This window comes from Electrophorus electricus, chromosome 14 (assembly GCF_041902795.1).
Source record: "Electrophorus electricus isolate QZ-2024a chromosome 14, ASM4190279v1, whole genome shotgun sequence".
NCBI lineage: Eukaryota > Metazoa > Chordata > Actinopteri > Gymnotiformes > Gymnotidae > Electrophorus > Electrophorus electricus.
In genome coordinates this window covers 20,430,268-20,452,737 of record NC_137510.1, presented here as the reverse complement: position 1 = coordinate 20,452,737, position 22,470 = coordinate 20,430,268, and the positions used below count along the sequence as shown (strand labels likewise).

At 39.4% G+C, this 22,470-nt stretch overlaps 1 protein-coding gene across 1 annotated transcript; it reads right to left on the bottom strand.

Moving 5' to 3' along the window:
- Window positions 1–890: 890 nt before the first annotated feature.
- lingo4b (leucine rich repeat and Ig domain containing 4b) lies at window positions 891–19,310 on the bottom strand. The gene is made up of 3 exons (XM_027006703.3): window positions 19,158–19,310; window positions 4,577–4,692; window positions 891–4,179 (listed from the first exon to the last, which is right to left on the bottom strand). The coding sequence occupies exon 3, from the start codon at window positions 4,165–4,167 to the stop codon at window positions 2,344–2,346; it is 1,824 nt and encodes a 607-aa protein (XP_026862504.2). The 5' UTR covers window positions 4,168–4,179; window positions 4,577–4,692; window positions 19,158–19,310; the 3' UTR covers window positions 891–2,343.
- Between the last annotated feature and the right edge of the window lie 3,160 nt (window positions 19,311–22,470).

The following is a 22,470-nucleotide window of genomic DNA, read 5'->3' as shown; positions in this document are numbered from 1 at the left end:
ACTCCTGTTTAATCTATTGATAGTAATTTTTCCATCTTGTCTGTATAAGCCCCTGACTAAGGTACAGTGAGCAGTGCAGTTCTTGTTGAGAATGTTTATTGATATACATGTCAGGGCACTAATACCATAATGGAAGCTGTATTGCACAGTACTGGAAATATTCTCTGAATTTCAGTAATGGACTAGATCTCATTATTTCATTACGGGGAAAAATTGTTTCACAAAAACCACTGAAAGGTTTACCACCATGGAAAATGTAGACATTCTAAACCAATATGGGAATGAATGTCTGGCCTTTTTCATTGGAGTGAACCATAATGAAAATGTGAACACTGGATGGTAATTAGCAGATAATTATTTCCAATTCCATTGGTGATCTATTATGCAAACATTAGTTCAAAACATTAGGTAATTGGTTGCTGAGCTCCATCTACAAATCCTGGCCTTTGGCTCCACTCAGTGGACACTGTTGTCAATGGTACAGAATATATTTGTAAAGTTTTGCTTAAAATACTGTCTCTTTAAATGAATAAAGCAGAGATTAATAATGCTACATGTATCGAAGGATTTAACACAAGCATTCTTGTTAGTTTAAGATTATAATTATTTATAATTGCAAGCAATATAAAGCATTTCACTTTTTAAAAATACAGACACCAAGTTATTGTTGATGGAAGAGAACCCTAATTAGCCCTTTAATTGCATGAGCAAATTTTCTTACTGCAAAATCCCAGTAAAGGTGAGAAGGCTTAATTAATTTCTGCATTGTGGCAGCAGCATACAATCAACACTGATCTTCTGCTTCTGTCTTCTAATGAGATGTGTGTAATGCATTACATTCATCAACATGCATTTCGCATTGTTTGATCATGAAACCTTTTAGTCTTTAATGTTTTTAAATCAAACCACACTTTACAGACAAGTTAGCAAAACAATGTGTGACTGCAGTATGTACATTATATACATTTAATTTCATGGTGGCTAGCATGTTTGCGTCTCAGCACTAGGGTCTTGAGTTTGAGTCCTTATCTGGGTGGAGTTTCCATGTTCTCCGTGTGTCTGTGTAGGTTTCCTCGGACGTCTCCCAAAAACATGGAGATTAGCTTGATTGGATACTCTAAATTGTGCTGTGTGAATGTGTATGTGTGTGTGCATGTGTGAATGTGTGCATGTCAGGGCACTAATAATAATAAGCGCAGATAAGATAATAAGAATAAGCGCAGAATAAATGTAACTAATAATAATAACAACAACTGCAAAGCATCTTATTTCACATGAACACAATGTGCTTTATTATTAGCACATTTGTGTATTTCTGCTACACAATTTACCATAATTTACCGTGGTTGAAAAAACTTTACATAAAATATGTTATGCATTATTATGTACCTAGCAACAAAAATAATTTGACCACATTTCATCCAAAAAGATCACAATATTATGCTTGATTGCAAACAACACATTTTACACAAAGCCATTTTACACAGAATGGTAGTCTGAAAAGTAAATAATTAGTGTATCATTATAACACTAATATTCAATTGTATTAATGCTAAATTCTCAAACATATATAAATATAATAATGCAGATATCACCTGATGCATGCCTATTTTGAAGTGAGCTTTCTAAATGTGATATTACACAATAACTGTAAAATGGTAATGTACTTCCATCATGCCTTCTAGCAGAATTATAATTAGACTGCATTCTACTTCTAATATTAGGAATATTAAAATTATTTCTTTACTTTCACACTAAAATTATACAATAGAGAATGTTATACTGTAAGACATCATTATCTCATTTCTCATATACAGTATAATTGATATGGATATTATTAATAAAAGACATCCCAGAACAATACAGTTTATTGAGGTCAACATAATCTCCCTATTCATAATATTTTGATCATAACATCCTGGTATACTAAAATATTCATGCATAAAAGCTAATATGAATACCAAAGCAAAATAACAAAATGTCAATTTCTTAGTCCATTCTGCTATAATGAATTCAAGGCAGATACTATTTCATACTATTGAAGTACAGTAATATAGTTTCAGCACAAGGTATAATGTTCTTCCAACAAAAATGATATATAAAGGCTCATTTAACGTATATACTTACAGTAATGATATTAAAATTGGTTAAAATGACATGAGACTGACTCCAATCGTAGGTTAGCAGAAATTGCACTTATTGCTTTTAATGCAGCTGATCTGATTACAAGGTAATCCGCAGTACTGCTGACTTTTTTTTAAGTAAGATGACTTTATTTTGCTTACCTTTGCTACTGCTACCTTTGCTTACCTTTGCTACTGCTATTTTAGTCCTTACACTAATTCATATAAGTTTCATTGTAAATCTCCCACTGTCTGCACCATCTCCACCTCCACCCATAGATGTTCGTGGAACAAAGTCAATGGTGGCTGTATGTTTGATCTGGCCCTGACTTTGGCTCCAGAAGAACATGAACACAAAACAGATGGCCACTGAGCTCAGAAAAGAAAGGAAACCCATAGTAGTGGCAATGATAAGGGTCTTGGCGTCAAACGGGTAGGGGTTTGACACTTGACCTGACGAGTTAGTTGATGGAAGGGCCGAGGTTTCAACCCATCCCTCATCAGAGAAATAGGGAGTCGTGTAATTTCGCAGCACACTCTGCACCTGCAGAGTTGCAGAAATACTGTCATTCCCTGCAGAATTAGCTGCAATACACAGGTAATTCCCAGTGTCCTGTGCTTGGGCATAACGCACCTCCAAACTCCCATTGTTGAGCACCCGTAATCTCCCCATGGAGCTGAGTGGTGTCTGCTCGGGTGACAGCCAGGATATAGAGGGCGGAGGATACCCATCTGCTCTGCACTCAAACTGCACATTTGCTCCCTCCTCTGCTTTTGATTCTTGCAATTGCCGGTTCAGGATCCGTGCCTGTCTGCAAGCAAACACCACTGGGAGCTCCACCTCCAAAAACTCCCGGAATTCCCGCCTGCGTGCAAGAACAGGGCCAGAACATGCTGGCTGGCGACCATCAAAGTTCAGTCTCAGACGACGTCGCACTACCCACAGCAGCCGGCAGTCGCATGCCAGGGGGTTCCGGTCTAGCCGCAAGGTCTGTAGGTTCCCCACTGAGTGAAAGGCACTCTCCTCCAGGGTGGTGAGTCGGTTTGAAGACACATTGAGCAACCGGAAGTAGACTAGACCCTTGAATGCACCTGGCTCAATGCTCAGCAGGTTTCCACCAGCCAAGTGGAACTCTTGTAGCCGGAGCAATTCCCTCAGCAAGTTACCTTGTATAGATCTGATGGGGTTGTAGGACAGGTCTAAGTAGCGTAGGTAGACCAGGTGGCGCAGGGATGTGTATGGTATGCTGCTCAGGTTGCAGTTGCTGATGACCAGGGTAGTCAGGTTCAGTCCAATAAGACTGTTGCTGTTTAAGGTCTCCAGTGAGGGCCAATGAAGTATCTGCAGAGTACGAAGCTGGTGCAGCCGGCGGAAGGCATTGTTGGACAAGACGCTTATGGTGAGTCTTCGCAGGCGCAGTTTAGTCAAACTCTGTAACTGTGAAAATGCTTCAGTAGGGATGGAGGTCAGGTTACTGCGGTCCACATTCAGCACCTGTAAGTTCTTCAGGCCAAAAAAGGCTCTGTGAGAGATGAACACCAAGTCATTTTCCCCAGCATTCATTTCCATTAGGTTTCCCATCTCTTGAAATGTGAAGTCAAGAAAGACGAGTATCTCATTCTCACTGACATCCAGGCTACGAAGGTTGGGCAATCCGGAGAAAACGCCCACTGCGATGATCTTTAGGCGGTTCCTTTTGATTCGCAAGAATCGTAGGTTTTTAAGACCCTGAAATGCCTCCACCTCAATCATAGATATAATATTCTCACTAAGGTCCAGTTCCTCTAGCTTGGAAAGACCGTAAAATTGCCGCCGACCCAATGTCTTCAAGCGGTTGCCAGAAAGGTCCAGCTGCTCGGCATTGCCTGGCAGGCCTTCAGGAACAACTGTAAGGTGTTTTGAGGAGCAGTTGATTTCTAATGTGTTCTGCCGACAGACACACTTCTGAGGGCATGGCCAGGGCAGATCAGCTGTTGATAAAGTTAGACACCACAGCAGCAGGAGTGCCCACATCCCCAGCTGGCCAGAGAGCTCCATGAACATCTTACCTCCTGCCTGTTGTAACAACAAAAGCAGTCTCATGAGGAAAGATTTACATAGCAGATCAACATCAGATGAAAACCTGTGAGAAATAATTAGGTTCATTAACTATTAAGTAACCCTTAGTTGCTTAACTGTTATTGCCTAATGTTAGTAGGTGTTACATAAAAATGTTTCATGGTGCCAACCACAAAATGGTCTACAAGGAGTCAGATTAAACAAGTTGGATGCTTGTTACTCCTGAATCTCAAGAGATAAACCATGTAGACAACCATATTAGCAACTGGTCAAGAGGAATGTGTCACTGACAGCCTAAATATATAGCTTTCTATTGTTCTAAGGCAAAGGAACAAAGATCATCGCTAATATTAAAATATAAGTATAATTTGCAATGTATTGCTGTAAAACTTACCACTTTGCTTTTGTAGTGCAAGTTCTCATAACCAACTTCTTTCAGGTTCCAGTCTGGCTTGAGCTCAGTCCTATGACAAGCTTATATAAACAAGAAGATCCAGACAACCTACAACCCTGAAAACAAAACAAAAATTATGGTTCTGGCTTTCCTTATGCAAAGTGCTGCTAATAACAAAAATAACCAAAAGAAAAAAATGTCCTAATTCTGCTTGTGCCTTTAACAAAGCTCAGTCCTAAACAGCTGTCAGATGAGGTTGCATGGGAGATGTCTACAGTAACAAGCCCTGAATCTGACCAGTCATCTGGAGTGAAGCATGCTGTGAAACTTCCAGAGGGACTAATGTAAGGAAACAGGTCTGTATATCATGGTCACACTGATTTAAACTGATGCCAGAGGAACAAAAGGGACTTAAATTAGGACTTATGCAACTATCCATGTCTGCACACTGAACTGATTCAAAGCGAGTTCAAAGACATGCCAGTGTTACATGAATTCAACCCAGCCATTGACGTAATTTGATGCCTTTTGTTGTCATAAGTATATTTTGCAACTGTATACTTTGCTATGTGAAGCATATGAGTCCTCTATAGTTGTAAAATCAGAAAAATGTTTGTTTGTGCTAAATTTAGCATAAGCATCAGTGCATATGCTAATGCAGCTATAATTCACAAATGGATCCTTTAAGTTAATAGGCCTCACCAGCCAGCCTAAACATACACTGCTTTACACACCCTGACATTCATTTATGTCCCTCATATTCATAATGTGTATCATCCATAGTAGAGAAATGTACAAATAGTTCTTAAACTGATTTTTGAAACATGATAAAACATCTAAAATCTTAAAACATGAAAGTAATTCCATTTATATATATATATATATATATATATATATATATATATATAAAATTTATCTTTTATATATAAGCACTTTGTGTGAACAGCTGATGATGGACCTCTAAAAGTGCAAAAAATGGAAAATTTCAAAAGAGAATATAAGAGAATAGAAAAATCTGAGCAGGTGGCTGAATTAAACAGACTTCCCAAACCTGATGCTTAGTTCATAAAGGAGAGACTTAATAATTTGGCTGTTCTGTCCATTTAAAATGCCAGAGACAGGAATTTGGACATTATATAATGTCATGACTTAGATAGAGGTCCTACAGAATATTCTATTTAGGCCACTGCTTGTCAGTCATTTTTGTTGTTATCCACTATGCTAACATATTACATTACATTTACCTGTCACTTTTATCCAAAGCAACTTACAATTATGACTGAGTACAACTTAAGCAATTGAGGTTTAAGGGTCTTGCTCAGGGGACCAATACTGTTCACTTGGCAGTGGTGAGGCTTGAACCAACCTTCCAATTACAAGTCAAGTATATTACCCACTGAGCTACCAGTGCCCACTGCTAACACTACAGTATTCCTTTGTATCACTGTTTTGGTTTTTGCTATGTCTGGCTTTTGCTATTTCTGGCATCATTTCTTTGTCTCATGGCTATACAACCAGGTTAATGATTATGCATTTGATCCAAATAAAAATTGCTCACCTCCGCACGTGTCCTGCCTCTACTTGCTCCATGTTATAAAAATAATGATATAATGGATATATTATTTAAAATTATTTGTGGCCATTTCACTTGCTTCATTGCAGTGTCAATTATAAATACACAAGAAAAAACTGAATTAAGTCAAATTATGGCACAAACCAAAATATCACTGACACAAGTATCTAAATAACAGTTCCTTAAAACAATGTAAGATAATGTTTTACATAAGACTGACATATCAACATAAAACATAAATGTACTCTGTTTTCATTTATGTACTTGTTAAGGTCATATTGTAAAATGATTCTGTGTATCCATTTATTTAAGCATATGCACGACAGGCTATTCATCAAATGCAAAACAATTCATCTATCAACATGGATTTATACTATAAAAACAGCAGAGAAAATGAAAAAGGGAAGAGTGGAAAAAGAAAAAATCTGAATCGAACAATCCTAAGAAAAAACAATCAGTTTCCTCTCACTCAGACCCTTCCTGAGCACTGCCTAGGCACTGATGAAGCATCTGAGGGGTCTTTGTGACAAGATGCTGACTTACAGTACATTTACTGTCAGTTTTTGCTCTACCTCTAATTTATTTTATGGAGGCAGGAGGCAGTTGTGTGGATGATTAAGGATTATGAGAGGGAGCACTGAAGAGTTGAGCATTTCTGAACGTCGTGCAAATGAGAAGTGAGTTTGACTGGACGGCTTCCAATAAAGATTGAATGGCGTATTTTTTTACGTCACAAGTTGAAATCACTGTTGTGACAAGATGGGAGGAGAGGATTATTATTGCTGTGTCAGGTTTTCCTGTACCTTTCGACGTGACTCTGCAGGAATACAGAGATTTATTTTTTAAAAATGAAGCCTGGAAGGTTTCTGAGAAAGATGGTGCTACAGGACCAATAAATCTGACTGCATTTTTAGTGACACAGGCCCAAAGTGACAAGCAGGAGGTGAAACAAGAGTTTCAATATAAATTTACCATAAGAACATACAGCATTAAGGCACTGTATTAGTGGGAGCATGCACAATATTTATGTTGTGCATCTTGTGGTTAAAAATAACAAAAAACCCAACTGAGACACAAAGCCACTGTCTTGTTTCACTCTCTCTTAAAATGAGGTAGGATAAAAATATCCAGATGTTTCCAAATTAACTAAGTTTATCCTTCAACATATAGGATACCCAACTCTCTTTAGGTGTGGAGTTAAATCTGTAATCCACTGTCTAAATGAAGGTACTTATGCCTAACGACTGCACCTTTCTGTGATCGAAAGAAATATCAACATATAAAATCAATAGCAAACCATAATTTTTATAACCTTGCAACATGTAAAATCTTTATAATCTGGAAAATATGGGGCATGCATTCCTGCACGCCATGAGTTGAGTTCAGCGGCTGCATTTATTTTTCTGCTGCTTGTAGTTTACTAGCCATTTTTCTTAGAATATCATATCAGAACACACTTTACTTTCAAATTAATAATCCACATTAGGAGACAGCACAGATTTCACAGATAGATATGTGAGCCTTAAGGAAAAGGATATATTGTGAGCTACTTTTCATAAATATAATCATTTGAGTCCCACTATGGAAATTTTGGTTATTTGCTCTTCATTATGTTGGTCTACTGTCCAGCTGTCTAATTTACTGAAACAAAGCAATGGCACTCACTGATCATCTTTAGGCCCTCCTACACTTAACAGGTTGTGGCAAAACATACAAAATGTGAAAATGATTTTACAATTTATGGATGAACATTGACGAATATAATGGAGTAAAAGTACATTTTTGACTTTGCAAATATACTCGAGTAAAAGTACCCTCTTTTAAAACGACTCTTTAAAAGTACATTTTGTTCAAAAGGGTACTTAAGTAAATGTAACGGAGTAAATGTAGCCTGTTACTACCCACCTATGATAGACTATGACCCGTCTCCAAAAAGTGACTTAGAGGCAAGTAATGTTGCTCTGTTAGCTGATGAATGGAAGCAAATGCTCCCACTATGTATAAATCATTAGTTGTGCATATCCGTAATACACCATCCAGGCTTGAGGGTAGAAATGAAGGGTTTGATGCAATGGGGAGTAAGAAGGACAATGTCCTGAAGCTAAAGTGTGCCTTTAACTTTCCAAATTCTAAGGGTTGTCTTTGTAGATTTATTAATAGCTGTAGGAGACAAGAATATTGCTTCACTGGAGAATGGCAGGCACTCTTCTCTTTCTATCTTCAGCCAGTCAACATAATTAGAAGAATCCTCTAGGCAAAAAGCAACATTTCTCACATTCACAGCCCAACAGTAGTAAAAACTATTTGGTCAGATTCTGTTTACTGATTATACAGGATTTGTAATCCCAGATGAAGGGAACAATAATAGATCATTTAAAAAATGCATTTGGCAAAAAATAAAGGGATGTCCTATACAATATATAACACTTGTGGGAGAAAGAGCATTTAATTACATTAAACCTACTCAACAGAAAATTGGGCAATATCATCCACAACATTGAACATTAGATTTGTGTTTGGCCGGGAGTGGGTGAAAATTATCTTGAAACAAAATCATTTTTTTTGTCACCTCAATTCCTATGTAGGTCATTATTTCAGGTGAAACTTTAAATGAAAAAAACCTGAGACCAGGATGTATCCTCTTCATTTAAATGTGCTTCAACTCATTTTTACACAGAAAGCATCCCAAGGATATTTACTATTTTCAGAATATTTGGAATACTAATTTTTGATCTGATATAAATAAAAGAATATTATCAGCATACAAATACATTTTTTAATTGTATGTTCAGTGTTTTATTAAAAACATTAAAAAAACGGGTGTGCCCTGATGGACTCCAGCAATCTCTAGTATTTGAAACCTATTTGATCTGAATGTATTATCTGACTAATTGCTTTTTGGTTTATTGGTAAATTGGTTTACTAGGTCTGTTCACGAGGTTCTAGGCCAGTATCTCCTGATGTGAGTTTAAAAGTACAATTGGTTGGTAAGATCCAACTTCAGATCTTTGCCTTTTTGGGGAATTAATGTTATGACTGCCTTTTCTAAGGCTGAAGGTAAAATACAATTCTCAAATTCCTGCTTGTAGACGTTTTTGCACGTAGGGGGCAAATTTATCATATTTTGATACTTCATTGCAAAACCCACAGGGACACGATGTTTTTGAACATTTCAGAGTTTATAACTTTGGAGATCTACAGTAATTGTAATGAGTCACCCCATTACAGTGCTCAGTTTGGTTTAATGTGGCAGATTACAATGAGTTAAGAATTCACCTACTGCTACAGAATTTGTGTTTGATTTAGAAGTGTACAGACATTTACAGAATTGCTGAAACCCTTTTATTTATATCTCAAGGCAGGGCCAAGGTGCTGCTATCTTCTGACAGATCACATTCCAATTTACTGAACTGCCTTCCCAAAAACTTTGTATGGTTTATCACCAAACTCATAGTTTTGTTTCATATATTTCAAGGACTTGCAAATTCTTGCTGATAGAATCTGATTCAGTATGTATGTAAGTGCTTTTGTGCTTTTCAATTGAAGGATCTATTATTTGGATTTGATTTTCAAATTCAATCAACTCTGCTATACTCCTCCTACTCTGTAACACCTGATAGAAATTACACAACCTCTTAAATAGCTCTTAAACGTCTCCCAAAGCAGAGGTGCTGATATACCAGGTTTATCCTTTGTCTCAAAGACCTCCAGATACTTTGTGGTTTCTTCAGTCTCAGAGAGAGGGCTACAGGGCAGTGATGTGATATAATGATATGATACTTAGTAATCATAAAGCATAAGTCTACCATCTATTTGAAAAGAATCTATACTTGTATAGACATTATGGACTTGTGAATAGAAGAGTATTACCTTCCATAAGTATTAAGTATTCTCCACACATTAAGCAGGATTTAATTAGATATGAAAAATATTAGCGTTAGAAGGGGGATTATAGTAACAGAAGATTTATCCAGATATTCAGTTGAAGTGTCCTCCATTGATCAAATTAGAACTGGAAATATTAGGTATCTTGTCCAATATCTTTCTGAAAAAGTCAGGATTGTCATGATTTGTCATAGGTATAGACTGCAATTTCCCAGTAACCATTTTGTGGGTATTGTTAAAATGCATCTTTGTTAAATACACTGTTATTCAGTGTTATTACTTTTGCCTTGTTTAACATAAAATGTTAAGGGAAAATTGCAGGAGCTACTTAAAGTCTGTCTACCAACACTGGAATTCCTTTCTTCATCAGACCTAATTTTAAAACACTCAGCACACTATAAACCATTTAATTACATCACTCATAAAAAATGTTGAGCAAATTCAATCCTGAGTAACTCAAAGACTCATGCTGTTCTTCTCTCATAGGTTTGTTTGTTTGTGTTTTAGAGGGGATGCACTGCCTTGCAGAAGGCACATAGCTGAACCAACAGTGATCCTAAAGCATTTCAGTGTGGTTTAATCCTTCCTATTCACAAAAAAAAGGTTTTGAAGTGTATGGAAGAGCTGACTTGTGGGATTGGCGGAGGGAATAGACTGGCTGGACTTGACTGCACTATCTCTGGAGCACTGAGCACAGCTTGCTCAAATTCAGTGCTCATTGCTCTGTTCAGTTTTTGCAAGATGGTGACTGACAGGTGCACAAGATTAATTTGGGTAGTGCACAAAAATGGGCTCACTTTCTCGCCCTACCCTTATGCCCACAACATTCACACATAAATATACAGATGTTAATTCAGTGTAAGATGTTGGTGTAGTGTGTAAAATGCATATGGAAATTAGCATGCATTAATAGTGTAAGTGGCGCTAGAGTGAGGCACAAGATGTGGTGCATCATGCAGAGAAAGATCCTGCAGCAAGACTATGACATTTGACATCTTATCCTGTGCACTATGCCAGACAACCAAAGACCATGCTATGGTTAATCTGCTTCATAGCCCAAATCTCTTCTGAAACAAAACAAACATACACATGCACGCACGCGCACACACACACACACACACACACACACACACACACACACACACACACAAAATCACACAATCACATGCACACATACATATTCAGCTTTTTAACTTTTGGAATTCTCTTCCATTATTAATTTCACGGTTATGGCACCTTGTTCTCTAGCCTTATCAACAGATGAAACTCATTAGTGGGCAGCTTCATCAGACTGACATCTGACACGACTGTACAGGAACAGTGGCCACTCACTCTCACTATGCTCATAACACTCACCTAACTGCAGTACAGAGGGCTGTGTAATCATAAGAAAAGGAGAACAGGGTGCCTGGTAAGTGTACCCTTGCATGAAAAGGTCAAAAATTCTGCTTCAGCTAGTCTGACTTGAAGAAAATGCGCAATAACCTTCAACACTTGCATGCAGGATGTATTAAACTTTATTCAACTTATTCAACTTAGTATTCCATCTGAGCAGCACAGCTTCATAGACAGACAGTGGACTGGGGGTCATTGACCTCTATCGCAGGCCTGACATTTGACCTCAGTGTGTAGACAGGGAGTGGGCCGGGCTGGCACTCTTGCCCCCCCTTTGTCACAGTGGTGTATTCTTAACCTGAATGACTCAGATGGCGCAACAACAGTACCTGCAGGGGACTGTTCATTCCGTCACCCTCCAAAAATACAGCAGGGCAACACTCAGGAGTATTAAGGGTTCCCCAAGCAAAAAAGAAGTACCGCACAGAGTATGGAAAGATGGGAGTTCTGAAGGATGTGTGCACGTTTTTCCTCTCAAGCTTGTCAAGAGTGCAAAGACAAATAAATGCAAATAGATTGTTCTGAGAAAAATATTTAGGCAGGATTCACATTTGTAAAAAATTAGACCTATGCATTTTCTACATCCTATATTTTATACTACACTGTCTAGTGTTCAAATGTAAGTTTGAAGCAGTCACTCTAATGTATATGTTTTCAGATTTTTAAATATGTCATAGAGAGACTGATTTGAATGCCACAGACTGCAAGTGCATGAGAGATAAAGATGTATCTGCAGAGGCTCGAAGCCTGTAAAAACCTCAGCGTACACAGCGTACATACCCAGAATTGTCATGCATTTTTTGCAGAGGTGGGAGTGTGAACACAAGTGGGCTTTTGTATATGTATGAGCTTTTCATTAAGAGTCCGTTTAACACTTTGGAATATATAGGAGGATCCACTTTGTTTCTCTGAATGTTATTGATGGTTTATAGGGAGTTTATATCTTCCTCTGGAAGAACAAAAAGCTTTGGATTAATTGTTTTTGTGGTTGAACATGAACTAACTGTGTGGTAATAAATTTTTAAACATTATTCGCTAATGAGAAACAAAGTTGTGTTAATGGCTGTGAATGATATTTGATAAACTTATTTTTGTTTTTTCATAGTTTATGTACCTGAGAGAGAGCTGAATATGCTTAATTTAAACACAAACAGAATGCACTCTTAAAAGGAAAACATAATATAATTATTATTATATGAGCCTTGAGCAATGCTCTAGTGCTGACACTCTAACATCGCTGCTGTGGAGGGAGTATGACAAGTCCTTTACAGACGCAGCCCGAGACTCACATTAATCTCACAGAGATGGGAGCAATTTTCATCATAGGGGTGCAGACAGAAAACCACAAAAAGTGAAAAGGTAAATCCAGGTTAAACTGTATATTAGGCACTAATTTGGAAACACCACTTTATTGGAAATGGCTTATAGGTATATGGTTAGAGTCTATAGTCCCTCTGTGGGCATATGTAATTCAGGAGTTAGCCACTGTCGCTAATTCTATACTTAGAAAATGTATTATGAAATAGGATGGATCCAATAAATTGGCCAGCAGAGGTGGACAGTGTAGCCAAAAACTGTACTGCAATAAAAGTGTTGTTAATTTAAAATAAAAATGACTAGAGTAGAAATAAAAGTAGTCATTTAAATTATTTCTTAATTAAAAGTAAGAAAGTATCTAGTAAAAAGACTACTCAAATAGTGAGTTCCTTTATAGGATCTAATTTAATAATCAAAACAGAACTGTAAAATCACTAATTTAGGGAGCACATGTAAACACCAAATCAAATTGCAATGAAACCTCTTGTTGCCAACTTCAAATGATACCATATCTTTAGCTAAGGAACTTTGAATACATTTAATAACACATTAATAACATTTGTGTGACAGTGCACCCTGCCCCACTCACACCTGCTATTTTCCATTTTCAGAAGCAGCAGTGTTCTTTTTGCCTTTTTTTGTCTGCACATTTCATCGTCTCATCTCCCTCCTTCCTGCGGACTTGTCCGCCTGGAAGGTTTATGCATGGTATTCCCTGGAGCTCATTTGGCGCTCATTCGCCACGGAGCTCTCCATGCAGCCAAGGATGTTTCAGAGTTCTCCCGAGAGGTATTGACTGTTCCTCACAGCTTGCCGTGGATGTCAGAGCCACATCCATCCTATGGCAGGAACCTGTTCTGGCTTTCTCGTCAGAGGCAGCAAAAATGTAGGAACATGAACACCATCCGAGGAAGAAGAGCCCCAGGGCATATTCATGTGCATGGTGGCAGCCACTTAGTTGATGATAGGAACCCCATCAATTCAAGAGGTTGTCAAGTCTGTGGCCAGTCGACATGAGGGAGCTCCGTCAACGTAGAAATGCAACATTTTCACAATGTGTCCATTAAAAGAGTCCCAGCTGACATTAGGGGGTGCAGGAGGGGGACTCAAGAGGGGCCCTGGCAAGGAAACTAGGGTACTGTCTCCATATTTCCAAGTGCAGTTGCCTGTGAGTGCCCCATCGACAAAGCTGGGCATCATCTCCCTGCCTCCAATGTCACTCAGCGAGAGGGTGGCCCCCTCAAGGAGGATAGCCACCATACTCCTGGGATGTGCAGTGTCGTTGGGCCCCAGGCCATGTGTGACATGGTGCTTGCTGTGACCCGAGCCCTATGTTGTATGGGGTTTACTGTGCCCCGAGCCCCATGTTGAATGGGGGTTACCATGCCCCAAGCCCTGGATGGCGTGGTGTTTACCATGCTCCGTACTCTGAGTGGGATAGCACTCTTCATGCCCTGTGTGCCCAGGTGGTGCCTGCTGCATCTCTTTCCCATCTGCCTTTGCTTTGACACCTCCATGGTGTTCGATATGGTGGGGTTGCCCACTGGTAGCCCCTATCAGATGGCGGCGGCCTTGCATATGGTTTGTGTTTATGTTTGGTCTTTTGTTACATGTGTCTGTGTTTTGGTTTTATGTCACACCCTATTCAGATAGTCTGTGTGCCTCATTCACCAAACAACCTGTCTTATTGTGTTGATATGACAATGTTGTTTAAGGCTGATTTGCTCATTTCTCTATATTTTTTGTCCAAGACAAAGTGGAATGTGTAAGGTCCTAATTTTTCAGGACTGAATTGAACCCAAAATTATCTTTGTCAGTATTCAGCATTCTAGCTAGCTATGCCATGTGTTATAGCTACATGAGGTTCTTGGTATCAGCTAGATATTTTGCATATGATTGTAAAAAGTATTCCACTGACTACAGGTACAAGGTAGGTGTTAATCACTGATGGGTTTCAGTAAGGGGTTTCAGTAATGGCAAAAATATAATATCACAACTTGAAGGCATTGCTGTGGTTAGCAAACAAGTTATTGAGTAGATACCAAACCAAAATAGAAAATGTAATGTATCTTACCCGAGTGCCGATGGGTGTGGAGCAGGAAGCACAGACTTCCCCCTTCGTACAAAACATTTATTGACACTAGACACGTGAAACAGAGGTGGCACTCACATAAAACATTCACGATAAACATAACCATACATTTAACATTCAAGGAAGACATATGTACACTTAACAGAAACTACACAAACCAACGTTACCACAACACAGATCTAATGCCACACATGTAGCGACAATGACCAACAATGGGAGCACACATGGACAGGGGTTCAAATAGACATGAGACATTAACAATCCTGTACAGTTGTGTGCAATCCCCGGGGGGGCGCGGCTACAACACAAACAATACACACGTGTATGACCCGCACACGGCAGGCCATATACACGTGACTTAAGGGGAGGAGCAGTCCATGCCAGAACCCTCTCCCAAGGGGCACGACTCCTGAAGCATCCACCTCTGGGACTGCGAATCCCAGGCCGCCGTGCACACACACATAGACAGACACAGCACGGCCAAGCCTGGTGCCCACCTAATACAAGGCGGGCCAGGAACCGTCAACTGGGGAGACCTCCATACACTAGGGAAAAAGGCAGCGTCCCTGCCTCTCTTGGGGTATTCCCATATGCTCCAAGTGAAGGGTGTGGAGGAAGCATTCCTCGAAGACGACCCCTCTCTGGGGGTGTGGTTCCCGTCACTCTCCCTTCCAGGATAGCGAACTCCCGAACTCCAGGCCACCATGCACACACACAGACAAGGCACGGAATTGCCCGATGCCCACCCAGCACAAGGCAGGCCAGCAACCTCCCACCTGGGAGACCTCTCCGAACGAGGGAGAAACGCAGAGTGCCTGCCTCTCTCAGGTCCTTCCGGTATACTTCCCACAACATGATGCGCCTAAAAAGACACACGAGGCGCAAATACACAAACATTGGAGCCAATCAACATATATACAAGGCACTGTGCTGCAGCACCTGCTAACCCCGCAGGCACTATTAACGTGTCCTTGGGCCCATCGGACACGTGGGGGTGCACGTCTGCCCTGGTTCCGTACGTGTGACCTCCCTTAACGGTCCTCTTTAATCCTGCTGCTCTAGGACCATCCCAGAGGAACTCCCCATCTGGGACTTTGGGCGGACCCCTCCAGTCCTCCTCCTGGTGGGTCCGTAGAGGTGGAACAACTTGGGCTCTAGCATTTTTGGTTGTAGATCTCGCCGACTCTATCGCCCTGCCCCACCCCAAAACTTTCCAGGGGGTGTTCCTCTCCCACTCTGGAATTTTTGCGATCTTAGGTAGCGGTACTCTCCCCAATCTCCTGGGATCCAGGCTGCAGGTTGGGACGTGCCTAAGCACCGTTCACTAGGAGGTCCGTTTCTTGATGGGGAAGTAGGCGTCCTGTAGCGGTTGGTCATTCTGTAACGTTGTATCTGGCCCGAGTGCCGATGGGTGTGGAGCAGGACGCATAGACTTCCCCCTTCGTGCAAAACATTTATTGACACTAGACACGTGAAACAGAGGTGGCACTCACAACGTTCACGATAAACATAACCATACATTTAACATTCAGTGAAGACATATGTACACTTAACAGAAACTACACAAACCAATGTTAGCACTACACAGATCTAATTAAGCACACACATAGCAACAATGACCAAAGATGGGGTTTAAATAGACGCGAGACATTAACAGTCCTGTACACGTGTGTGCAATCCTGGTGGTGGGGGGGGGGGGTGGCGTGGCTACACCACAAACAATGCACACGTGTATCCCCCACATGACGGGCCGTACCACGTGACTTAAGGGGAGGAGCAGTCTGTGACAAATAATGTGTGATTTGTTGGAAAACGGCTCTTAAAAGCAGATCAATTATTCTTTTTAATCTGCAAAAGTATGTACAAAATATACAATTTAGCCAGAAACACAATAAATAATTTAATTAATTAATTAATGGGAGAAAAAACATTCCACTTGTAATTATTACTTGTTCACAATTTTTATCTGACTGTGCAGCATCACTAGTTGTTTATAACAAGCTCCCTAGTGGTCTGTTGTCTCGAAGTAAAGACAACAAGCTCAAACCAGAAAAGCAAGTGTGATGCAAAAAATGCAGATGTATTTTATTTTGTTGGTTATCCAAACTGTAAGAACAGCTACACATTCCATCTGAGCTTTGTATATAATGGAAATTCTAAAAGTATGACAAATTTGTATCACTCTACTTCACTTCCCTGCGTATACTAGTTTATTCCAAAAAAAAAAAAAAAAGTGTAAGCCAAAACAAAACTATAAGGTATCAGGCAGCACATTCATAACAATTGTTTAAAATAACACCTGGTTCTTATCACTGCTATTATCAACAATTTTGAATCAATATGATTTTCTAGAATAGCGCATTTCCAATCCAAACAATCTGAAGGAAAGTTTACTCCTCATCAAGCAAATTGTAGTGATTTTTTTTTTTTTTTAAATCAGAAGAATTCCATTATAAGCTTCTAGTCTGTATTGCAAGCCACATGGAAGCAGGGCCATATTGTGCCCTGAATAGTTATGTATCTGAGCTGCATATGGGGGGGGGGGGGGGGGTCTTGTTTAGAGGATTAGACAATCTGTATGACAGACAACTGACCCAAGACAGGCTGATTGCTACCAGCAAGCAATCACTCTCAAAACCTAAACCTAAACCAAATACAAAAGGGCAGCTGTCTTAATGTCACAGGATATGTGTGCTGATGAACTCATAAGTACATATTAACTTCTACCAGAGAAACACCTTGTAAAAATGTAATCGATTAAACATGTCTCATATCACGGCACCTCTAAGCACATCTTTTCTCATCTTTACAGTCACCCCTATTCTGATCCCCATTTGTTTAAAGCTTGTTTGGGAATACTGACATGGTGAAGCAGTGGTCAGATGAGTGCTCCATCACTTCAGCCACTTAGGCAGCATGGGTGATTTACAGGAGTCAGAGATGAATTAAGCAGAAGAGGTGACTGGTGCATTGTGGCTGTGCATTAAATCGCCTGATTAAAGTGTCCATTTGGATCCTTCCCAAGCCTACTCGCTTTGGCTCCTACTCTCATGCATATCGACAGAATTTGCTTTGCTGCAGGTTATGGGTAGTAGAGTCTGCTCTTTAAATGGCCCTTATCCTATATTTCTTTGGCTTTATCTTCCAAAATGAGTCATAATTCATTTTACATAACCATTGTCCAAGCTCTCTTCATTGTTTATAATTAAATGGGCTGTTTCTGTTACTGCATCTTTAAGACAGATATAAGATATTTGGCTGCCCTGTACTGTGCCTCATTCAAAAAATGTGAACTTCGATGTAAGTGGGAAGGACTAAACTGCTGTATGCTGAATAGGCGTAGACAGGTAAAGGAATTTGTTCTAGTAACATCAGAAAAACAGTGACTTCAAAATGGGCTGTTTTTCATCTTAGATTCCACATATGGACTATGTGGACTGGGGGAGAGAATGGTGTGTGGAATCAATATTTACATTACTTTGCATTAATTACTTTACATTCTTTAATTCAGTAAAGAGAGGGGAACTCAGTTTTTCATGATAGGGGCCTTTTCATTCTTCGCTAGAGAAAAAAAATAAGATAATACCCCAGATCATTACAGGGTTGTAGGGACTAAAACTGAATCAAGGAATCTGAGCTCATGAGAGGATTTTCACTTCATGAGAATGCACTGATCTCAAAGGTACCACATTTTCTGACAAGCAACAGTAGAAATCAGTAAGACAGAAGATGGATTGCATGAAATTTTGTTTTTATTGGGACTTCTCAATTTCACCCTGTTTGATAGTAGTGCATGAATAAATGGATGCATGAACGAATGAAAGAACGAACAAAAAAATGAATACACTGGCTACTAGCCTACTAATTTACATACATTTTAAACACTTTAAAATTGAGATAAAGAAACGTATGTTTCTGGACTTGAAATATAACCGATGAGAATGCAAGGACGTAACCCAGAAGCCCCTATACCTATCCAAATGTATTCTCTGTAGTACCAAAAATGATAACGTCCACACTGACACATGTGCTGCTGGATTATTTTTGTTAGCTGCGATAACCGACAGGCTTAGTCCACTTTTAACAGCAGCAATTAAGACAAAAGAAACTTACTGCCGACAAAACACGAGAATGCTCACAATGAACAGATAAAAAAATAAAGTAAGCAATGTGATCGTCTACATACATGAGAAAACTTCACACGTTAATCATAGCCACACAACACGAAGTTTGCGTGTCCTGTTCAAATCTAACTGCACTGCTTAGCAAGGCAAACCAAACAAAGCCCAAGAGGAAATAGAGGTTATAGTGGATCTCACCTGTTTATGTCGCAATTAAACCACTAACACTTTCCCAATGTTATTGTACCATTCTTGGTCCGCAGTTCTTTCCTCTCAGGATAACTCCTCCGCTTTTGGTCTCCTCTGTCGCGCTACTGAGCATACCTATCAGGAGACAAGACCCGAACATTTTTAATCGTTTTACTCCATTAATTTCTTCTGTGTACGACACTTTGTCCCTCGGGTCTATAAAGATAATTGCTGTGACAATTTAGGTCGACACTGCTCAGCACATGCGCTTTCACTCCCGCCTCACCTAAGTTCGACTGCACTTTCCATTTTGTTAGCTGGTACGAGATATCACAGACACGGTACTATTACATTGAAACAGTAACGTAATTTTTTATCCACTTTATGCATTTCAGAAGAAAAAAAACGTATTATCAGACTATAAGATGTAGGATTTAGAGTGTGTTCCTGATTGGCGTCTACCGTGGCAGGACTTACTGCCTTCGACAGATTCACCCCCTGTAGTTAAGCGGAGGAATAATGGGCTATTTGAGTGGTTTGAAAAGATGTCCAGTGTGCCGCAGGACGCAAGGACGCACAGACTCCAGCGACTGGGACGTACATTTTTTTACATAAACGACAACGGCACTCAGACGTATTACAAACGATAAATCAACATGTAAACACGATGAACACGCAAACGTCTTAAGAATGACGAAAAGAACATTAACACGTCAGCAATGACCATGCCTGCACATTTTGACACGGGTTTAAAACATTTAGAAGAACAAAGTGCAGGTGTGCGCAGGTGTGGTTACAAACAAAACAGCCCTCCCACTGCACGTGGCGGGCCAAACCACGTGACTCGGGGGGAGGCGAGTGTTCCGTGACAATAAAGAAATATATATATAAAGATGTCCAGATTTTACACACACACACACACACACACACACACACACACACACACACACACACACACACACACACACACACACACACACACACACACGTGTGTGTGTGTGTAAAATCTATTAATCATTAAATCTATCTATAGATAGATAGATAGATAGATAGATAGATAGATAGATAGATAGATAGATAGATACTGCCAAAGAGCAACAACCGATGGAGGTTTAGGCTTGCTGTATGCTAACCTGAATACCTCTTCAGATGAAGAGAAAGCTTATGGCTTTTGCATTCATACCCTGATGAAATACATGTGAAATGCTTGCTACATCATCAGTCTGCTTGTTCATTTAGAGCCCTCATTATTCTTAGATGACCTATTATCCTTAAATGATCTCTGTGCTTGACAGCAGCAGGTTCACTGTGCTCCCTCAGCAGAAACAGCATATGTCTGCCTTTTACTGTAGTACACCAAATTAAAAGCAAGAGAAGGATGAAGTGAATTAGAATTTAGTAACAGAACTGCCTGCAGTAGAGCAGGCAATTACAATGTAACAGATTGGTCATAGTTATGATCTGATGTCCAAATAAATTTTCAGCATGTGAGAAATAAAAAGAGAGAGAGAGAGAGAGAGAGAGAGAGAGAGAGAGAGAGAGAGAGAGAGAGAGAGAGAGAGAGAGAGAGAGCTTTAATGTAGTATTAGTGGAGTGGGAATACAATGGCAGTCTTGGTATTGCCTCTAGGAATTTAATTAAATGTGGCCACTGGGGAGAGAGAATATCTCAAACAAAGACACAGAATGAGAGTCAAATCTCTATTATAGGAAACCTTCATCTTTATTCCCATTAAGCACTGAGTTCTTTAAACTACTTAAAAGTACTACACCGCATACACACGTCTGGCCCAGTTTTTCAGAGCCAAGTCTACAACTGCGACCCAGGCAATGTTATGGAAGCCTGATCCCTGTTATTACCTATGGACTGTTTCTGTTCACTATAGGGATTACATAGTATAATTTCAAGATTAATATTTTAGAATAATATTTAAATTAATATAAAATTAATATTGATATTGTAAGGTACTTGATGTTTTGCAGTTTGGACAGCCATATTTGTGTGTATGTTTGTGGATCTGTGTTTAATTACAGCATGTTTCCTTGCCTGTAAACAGTTTTGTGTTTTGTGCATATTGAGACACTTAATTTTCTTGATAGGGCCTAAATCACTCCAGTACCTTGGACATCACTGTTGATTTTGATGGTGCTACTATTAGGTCAGCTCAAGTTGTTAAAAACCTTACATGTCCCTTGACCCATCAAAGATCATTGGGTTTCATATCAAGTCACTCACTAAAAGTGCATTTTAGCATCTGCGAAATTTTGAACACCTTTGCCTTATGCTCAGTGATAATGATGCAAGAATGCTGATAAATTTCTTCAATTTTTCTTGCATCAAATACTATAACTCTTTTTTTTTTCTCTCCTTGCTAAATTAAAAAAACGTATTCAGTACATCCCAAACCTGATAGCTAGAGTCCTTACATTTATCAAACATACTTCACATATCACACCTATCCTTCAGCAGCTTCACTGACTACCTGTTATCTCCTGGATTAAGTATAAAGTCCTTCTACTAATTTTAGTAACTCTTCATGGTCTGCCTCCTACCTATATCTCAGCACTCATTCAGTTATACTGTCCCTCTCGCACATTTAAATCCTCTAGCCCTGGTCTTCTTGCTGTCCCACAAACTTAATTAATCTTTTTAACTATAAATGATACGCCACGTCAAATTTTAGCCGTAGGCTATTTGGTGCATTTAGCAAGACCTAGTCATGCTGTAATCTGTCAGAATTTACTAAATCTCCAGACTGCATGGACTCTGCTCTCACAGGCTTTGGACTTGCATTATGTGACATTTACTGTAGTGGTCAGTATTACCAGGCCAAATCTGCAAGATCACATTGCTGCAGGTGTATAAAAAGTGTAAGGGAACTTCAGGTTGACTTGTTTCCACGGTTAACATTAATGCCAAAATTAACACCAGAAGCAAGATATGCACAGCTGTCATAGTTTGTCTCGTTTACAGTAGTGTGCATTTACTAACTCAGAGGCAGAAGGGTTCATTACCTGATCCGATGAGTAAGGCTCTTCCCCTCCAGGATCTGTTAGAGGTATACAATTTATCTTAATTCAAATACATAATAAGTTACATTGCCATAGCCAGTGTACCTATTGTTATTAAAGAACAGAAGTTATAATAACATTTAAAACAACACATCCATCATCTCAAATGTAACATGTTATTTCAATTTAAATAAAAATCTGTGATCAGAATCTTTCTTATTTTGTCAATGTCATCACATTAATTTGACGAGCAGTCTGCTGAAGCCTTTAACCTAAACTGACTTTCTCAACGTTTGCTAAAAGTGTAAATG